The 7,916-nt window shown below is 36.8% G+C and overlaps 1 protein-coding gene across 1 annotated transcript in view; it reads right to left on the bottom strand.

Annotated features, from left to right (window-relative positions):
* Positions 1 to 3,904: 3,904 nt before the first annotated feature.
* The window catches only part of LOC108968108 (proline-rich protein 4), a 5,471-nt gene continuing 1,459 nt past the window's right edge, over positions 3,905 to 7,916 (bottom strand). The window contains exon 3 of the mRNA XM_018931891.1: positions 3,905 to 5,892. Within this exon, the coding sequence (XP_018787436.1) occupies positions 4,642 to 5,892 (1,251 nt within the window). The 3' untranslated portion in view covers positions 3,905 to 4,641. The remainder of the gene's footprint in view (positions 5,893 to 7,916) is intronic.

Here is a 7,916-nt window from a genome sequence, read left to right on the forward strand (position 1 = left end):
ATTCATTTCACCTACAAACTACGCAAATGGCGTGGTGCGCATGTATGGCAGTCTGTTTTGTATTTGTGTTTAACAAAAGTTATTAATAACCGCTTCAGATTCGATTACATCCGCATATGTAGCATGAAGTCGCCGCCATCACCTATACACATCTAGATGTGTATAAGAGACAGGTGTGTTTAACAAAAGTTATTAATAACCGCTTCAGATTCGATTACATCCGCATATGTAGCATGAAGTCGCCGCCATCACCAAAGCTATGTGGCAAGTGGTAAGCGGAGCAGCTTTTTAGTTAGCGTTTTTGTTGTTCTGCGCGCAATGGAAACGACCTTGAGCGGCCACGATGACTTAGAACCACTATGGCACTCTTAATTGCACCCGATATTTGCTCCAATACCAATTTAATCAATATGCGTGCGATCGTAAGCAAATAAGCGTAATTACTTCTGTGTGTGTTTGTGTTTGTGTATGTAATTTGGTCTGGTCTGCCTGSCTTATGCCAGCTGCCAGCGAGTTATGAGTCAACGGGCAAGAACACTCGCTTATAATTCTCAAAGTGCCAGCACAGTTGAGTTCAAAAATACTTACAAATTTAACTAAAAGTAGTTTGATTCKTGTTTTGYGCATGTATGCGTGTGTGTGTATAGCTAATAATATTGGTACTTTATGTATTTATTTAGAAAGTAGTTTTTGTACTTAGCGATTGTGATTTAGAGTCAGATTCAGAGCGTCTGTTGGTATTTGGATTAGATTGGCTGTAATTTTAATTTGATTGCATGGAAATATCWAGATTTTCTCACTTGAGGTTTGTATGTTTGCTTCGTTTTTAATTAAATTTTTTTTTGTTTAGAATTTAWGTTAATTCCTTCGAAGCTTTGGTAATGTAGCATTGAGTTAACACCAAAAATATTGTAATGTTGCGTTAAATTTTGCCAGCTCATTACATCCAAATAAAAATGATCATGTATATTTTCCACATGTGAATTTTCACATACCAAATTTACAAAAACAACTCAGTCGAAATAATTAGGAATGCTCACAAAAAAGCAAAAGCGCAGCTTTTAGCAATAAGATACCGTTGGATATACCATTAAGATAAATAAAAAATTGTTTTCGCAATTTTTTTTAATATTTATTCAATTGTCTCATTTAATGTTGTCGCCTAGCGGCGTACGTAAACATGATTTTGAGGGAGATTTCCTGCTCAAATTTTGCATCATGTTGAAGAGGAGGAAAATGATAATAGTTAGTGCAACGTGTGTTTTTAGTGGGTAGTCGTTTTTTCGCATTTTATCAATAGATGTCGTTGCAGTCTCCAGTGCTACCAATYACATTGTGTCATACCATATAGTGTTGGAAACGGTAGATTTTATACTTCATTAAAAAAAAAACCAAATCCTTTAAATTTTAATTTATTATTATAATTAAAAACTAGTGAAATTAATGAAGAAATTCGATATATTTTGAAATTAATGCCATGCAAGCCAAAAATGCAATTTTTGAAGTTTACGGAGACGACGCTGTATTAGTTTCCAATTRAAATTTCAAAATATCGTATTACACTGAAAAAGTTTTTACATTGAAGGAATAATGTCTCTAGTGGCAAAATGACACAAATTGATCGACCAAAACGGTACATATTTGGTTATTTTTTTATTATTATAAATATAAAAAAAAGTTAAAATTTGATTAGAAATACGAAGAGACTTTTTCGACTACGCAGCATTTTGTGGCTTAGTTCTATCCTAAAACGTCCCTGTTGTCTCCTTCAAAATAGTCTCCATTAGATATTATGAGCTTATGTCAACGTTTCTTCTAACATTTGATCACTTCCCAAACACGATTTTAGATATAGCCTGAAGCCGAGTCAATTCACACGGAGCAATATCTGGTGAATATGGAGGCTGAGCAGTGTTGCATTATTGCTTTTGGCAGAGAATTTMCGARCACTCAATTTTTAACAAACGAAAATCGCCAAGTACATAAAAACCGGACTGAACCTAGAGTCTCCTCCAGACAAAGTAAGCAAAGAATGCAGCTAAAAATCATATGCTAAATTAAAGGCATAATAAAAAAATAGACAACTGGGCTCCAAACCAGCGAAAGTTCAAAACTTCCTTTATTTTCCTAACACAACAATACATTTAGTAATKTATTCTATACAGATTTTCTTCGTAGCAGTTATTTCCACTTGCGGAGCTCAATTATCTTGCTTACATATCGAATGAACATATATGTATTAAAAATTATTTGAAGAAATATTGATCAAACTGATAGTTCCTTAGACAAAATCGAATTCATAACTTAATTTTAACTTAATTAAATTTAAATTATTGAGAGGAAATCCACTCTATCAATTCAAAACAAAATGTTAGTATATAATTAAGTTCTAAAACCAGTTTGGGCCTACAGAGCCCAACTATTGGGTTGCTCAAGTCAAGATGAATTGCCAGCATTCAGCGCTTTCAGAGTGAGACACTAAGGACTTTAGTTAGTGCCCCTTGGTATGTTAGATCTGCTGACCTGCACCGTGATCTAGGCGCGAACTCAGTTGCAAATGAAATCTCCAAAATTGCAAACTCTCACGAACTGAGTCTAAGACAGCATGTTAATGAGGAAGCCTCCAGACTCWTCGAAACTGTTGGGAGAGAAATCCRGTTGMAACGCAAGAAGCCTTCCGACCTAGTAAGACAACAGTAGYAGCAAATGMATTTCTTAACATATATCTTCTAAGTATTTCTCCTTATTAATTTTAATTGTAAAATAAAAAATAAACTAATTGACTCCCAAAACCTTAAAGGCGGTTTACAAAGTCAGCGAGGAAGGAAATACAGTTTTGGTTCTTAAAGTTTTCCACAAAAAAAATGACTTGTTTCGTTTTTTATCTAAATTTAAAAAATTTACTAGCTCTGCGATCATTACCGGCATCCATCAATCGCTTCAAAAAACTAGTATTTTATTTATTTTTTATTTTTGAGGTAAATTTGAGCAGAAAATACTTATTCACTGTCAGCCATTTTTGAGATCGGCTTCAAATTACACTTCATTAGATTGCCTTTAGAGCTACTATGTACATTTTTTTATTTGTTTATTAAATAATGAAAATATAAAAAAGTAACGAAGAAATACTTTTTTCTGACGTGCAATTGTACACAAATATAAACCCTTAAATAAGAAAATACTAATTTTTTTTTTTGACATTTTAGAGGTAAAATTTTATTTATTTAGCATTTTCTTTTCGTTAAAACAGCATTAATTTTTTGAAGTCTWTTCGGGTACCTACGATTCTAATATAAAAAAATAAATAAATATTTTTATTTTCTCACGAAATTTTTCAAATTTTTTTGAAATTTTGAGGTAAATATTTATAAGTCATTTTATTTAAAGCTACACCCACATAATTAATTTTGAATACAATTATGATCAAACTTCGACTTTGATTTTGAAAATTRTGAAGTTAGGCCTAAGGAGACAGTCCCCATAGCTTCCTAGTCTGTCTGTAAATTTATTTACTTGTCATATTTCTATAAATATAATAAATACTTAAGTAAACAGCTTTTCGTCCTGCATCCGCTAACTGAACTGAACTTGGCTATTTCTACATCAAAGCAAAAAAGTGTTAACACATTTATAATTATTTTTCTTACGAATTTTTATTATTCAAAAAATCATTTCGTCTTAACACATATTTACACATTTACAAAATACATACATAGTGTACATATATAAAATTAATTTATACACATACAAAATAAAGATAGAAAGTGAGAGAGAGAAAGAGATGTACATTACAGATGCGAAACGAAATATTGCTGAATTTCGGAATAACTGATGATTACGGCAAAATTACAAGTGACAATAAAATTAAAAAACCGTTTTTTAATTTTTTGTTACTCGKTTTTGCATTTGATGAGAGAAATACACTAAATGTTGCTAATATACATATATATATGTAAGTTAGTGGCATAAGTGGTAATAATGATAGATCTAGGGCTAATTGGCAAATTTTGAACAAAATGCGGTTGTGTCAGGGCCTTTGCAGGCCCAACAAAAAACGCATTATTTTTCAATTCAATGATTTTTTAATTTTGGGTGCGTCCACTGACAACCTAAGGCACAACTAAACCATTTATCGCTGTAAGCAGTCAGTTGTGTGTTGTCCTAGACAAGCAGCTCTCTTTGCTCTTTTAAATAATTTACAAGTGTTTGTAAATACTTAAAACTAAGTGGCAGGGTTTACATATACATATGTATGTAGTAAGCAATGAGCGATTTTCAGTTGCCGAAAAATGAATATTAAGCAAACGTATGTTCTATTCGTATTATGCTAGTTAAGTTGGTGTCAGCTCGAGTTCTTCATTTCGTGCATCGTGCATCGCCACTTCGTGAATGTCTTCGCTTTTGTGTATTTATGCTGCTTTTATTTGTTGTTGCGTTGTTTAATCATTACAATTACTTCGGGTTTCGTTTTGCTCGTAATGTTCTTCTGCTTTCTTACTAAATTTTTCGAAGTCCTATTGCTAGCGACTTCCTTCTCCTCATAATTTCATAATTAACACTAAAATTCATTCAATTAATTCCGCCTTCAATGCTGAAATCATATACACAGTAATCGTAGAAGCTGTAGCTCCGCAGCCAGGCTTACTTCTTTTTATGTGCGTAACCATGACCGTGTCCGAGGGACGAGTAGCCGTAGCCGCTGGATGAGAAGCCATGACCACCGTAACCACCACCGTAACCACCATCATAGCCTCCGCCGCTGATAGCAATGGCGGGTCCATGTTCGACCACCGTGTGTCCGGCGACGACTGGCACGGGTACGGGTACAGCAACGGGTTTCTGAACAGCTACTGGCACCGGGCGTGTCACATGCACGGCGTAGGGACGGTCGATGGCTACCTTGACGGGCACTGGTACTGGACGGYCCACAGTATAGGGTATATGTTTTTCGACGGTGTAAGGTTGTGGTACGTCGACTGGTACTTTAACGGTGTAGGGACGGTCAACTGGCACGGGGTAGGGTCTGTCAACGCGTACCGGTACCTCAACYTTKACTTGTTTCTCTACCACAACTGGGTAGGGTTTCTCCACGGGCACTGGGTAGGGCTTGGGTACAGCAACTGGTACTGGACGATCGACTGGCACATGTACGGGCACTTGCACTTGTTTGATGACTTCGTAGGGCTGTGGCACTGGCACTTGAACCTTGTAGGGCACTTGAACATGCTTGACCACTTCGTAGGGCTGTGGTACCGGTACTTTGACGGGCACTTGAACATGCTTGATCACTTCATAGGGCTGTGGCACTGGCACCTTCACTGGGTAGGGGCGATCAACGGGCACGGGTACTTTAACTTCGACACGCTTCTCAACGGTGTAGGGTTGTGGCACATGTATGGGCACCTTGACGTACTCCTTTACYGAAACCGGTACTTTGCGTATAACTTCGTAGGGCTGTGGCACGGGTACTTTAACTTCGACGGGCACTTGTTTCTGATGGACAACCGGGTAAGGTCGGTCAACAGTTACTGGCACCGGTATACCCTTAGTGACGGTGATGGTCTTATGCACATCGGCAGTTTTGCTGATGAGGAACGGTGAGTGCGCAAKGCCAGCGGACGCAAGACCGGTATGTCCATAAGAGACGGCGGCGGGGGCGGAGTGAGCAGCCACAAGGCCATAACCATGTCCGTAGTCAACACTACCGTGGCCGATATAGCCAACATCTAGTCCGGAGTGWCCATAGCCGTAGCCGAGGTCAAGCAGACCGCGCTTGTCCAGCTTCTTTTCGAGTGGCACTTTCTTGCCCGAAGCAGCGCTAGCCTCGACGGTAGCCTTCTTGGCGGTGTCGCCRGCGTAGGCAGTGGCCACAAGCAGGGCGGCGAAACAGATCTGAAAATGTGCAATTTATAAAGTTTATTTTAATATTTGAGTTTCGTAGCTAGGCTTTTAGTTGATTAGTGATTTGTCTTTCGGCAAAGATTCAAGGCTTGAGACTTGTGAAAAATTTTTTTTCTAGATTAATTGCGATGATTTTTTTACGAAACTAAATTATTTTCTTTATTTCTTAGTGAAATAGCAAACATTGGGTATTTTGTCTATATCCATGTCGTTGCAGTCGTATATCTTCAGTGTTATACCATACAGTGTAGTGTGTAAGTTGAAGTTTGATTAGAAATACGAAAAGAGTGTTTCGACTACCGTATATTGTGGAATTCTTTGAAGTTCAAGTGTGAATCGACTTGTTTGCTAATTCTTTGTTCATGAGCGCGACCGCAGACAGCTAATAAAGGCTGACAATGTATGTTCATTTACATTTTATAGAAACCCATGTGTGCTTGTTACAACAAAAACTCATTACGCAAAACAGCAATCATTGCCAGTATTGCATTTCGATTTTAATAACATTTCTTTCAATCAATCGCTGCTTAAAGCCATCTGTCGTACGTGTTTGACATTAATAAACGAAATTAAGTTGAAAGAAAAACGACTTATTACTTCATAGCCGCAATGGAACGCCAATTTRAGCAATCGGTTAGCGAAAGTGTTCGCGCCCAATGGACATCACTAGCCGCCGATGGTGGTGCACATGAGCGGCGTTTGGTGAAATTGATTTTGACACTCGTCGATAACCGATAAAAGCTAATAAAATTATATAAGATCGCAATAATTGTGTGCACATAACGGTGCAGTGCAGCTTAAACGCCTTATTAAACTTTGATTAAAACGAAGACAGAATGCCTGTGAATTTATGCCACCTGTAGGCCTTAAACAAGTAGGCCTCCACGATGTGGTGAAGCAAAGCAAAAAGTTCCSCTAGGCGCTAATTGCGAGAAATATGCCTATGTGCTTGCACTAGTTGCTGCAATTACGGCTAATTAGGCGCTATGAGGTTATCGAAAAAAGCCAGGCCACTAAGTGATTAACGGTATGATTGATAGCTGAACAAAAGTATGGTTTACTTTGTTGAAAAAAGGTTGTTCCACTAACACTTCCTCGGCAATTGGGTGGTTTYATTTATTTTATTTGGGTTTGGGCATGAATAAGTATCCAATATAAATACTATAGCTTAACGGTAACTGTAGTACGTGTATTTGTCGTAAAAGGCAAACAAACGATAAAAACCATTATGAGTTCAGCAGCTAGAGCAGTAGGAATGAGCAAGCCGTAAGCTTCATTTACAAGTGATTTTTGTTTTTTTTGTATGCGCTACTGTTTTATTTTAGATTTTTTAATTTTTTTGTTGTGTGTTCATGGCGTTTTCATTTCGCATGCGCTTTTGCATTGTTGCCATTAGCGCTTTTATGACTCTTTTATGGGCAGTTTGTTTTACAATGTGTCTGMTGTTTACATCGCCTGCGGTTTTAGCTTTGATTTTTTAACAGTTGCACAGTGGCTTTTTTTAAATTTTTTTTTTTATTTTTTTTGGTATTTGAAATAATCGTGCATTGTTTATGTTCAGATCAACTCGTGTGTCAAGAAATGCTATGGTATTGGCGCGGAAATGTGGCAATTTAGCAAAGTGCTTGCTGCAAAAATTTATCGACACACATTGCTCAAAAGGGTCGACTGCTACAAGGTAGCCATAAATCGAATAATCTAATAGCTAATAAACCTTTTTTTTGCACATTTACTTTACTAATTTTTTGTTGGCAGAAATGTTGTGGGAAAACAGTGTGAAGTAGGTTAGTGCTTAATTCTAAATCTGTAAATATTTTGTCGCAAAAATATTTGCTTGTAAAATTTTTGCTTCAAAATTTTATACTCTAGTAAAATATAATTGGCACAATTTCAATTAGATTTAGAACCGGTTAACATTTTGGGAATACAAGCATAGTTCCAGAGTTTACAGAAGATGTAAGGGTAGGCTGCACAATCAGCAGAGTGAATTAATTTATTTTGCTTATAATATTTTT

This window comes from Bactrocera latifrons, unplaced genomic scaffold, assembly GCF_001853355.1.
Source record: "Bactrocera latifrons isolate USDA-ARS-PBARC rearing strain unplaced genomic scaffold, ASM185335v1 scaffold_203, whole genome shotgun sequence".
NCBI lineage: Eukaryota > Metazoa > Arthropoda > Insecta > Diptera > Tephritidae > Bactrocera > Bactrocera latifrons.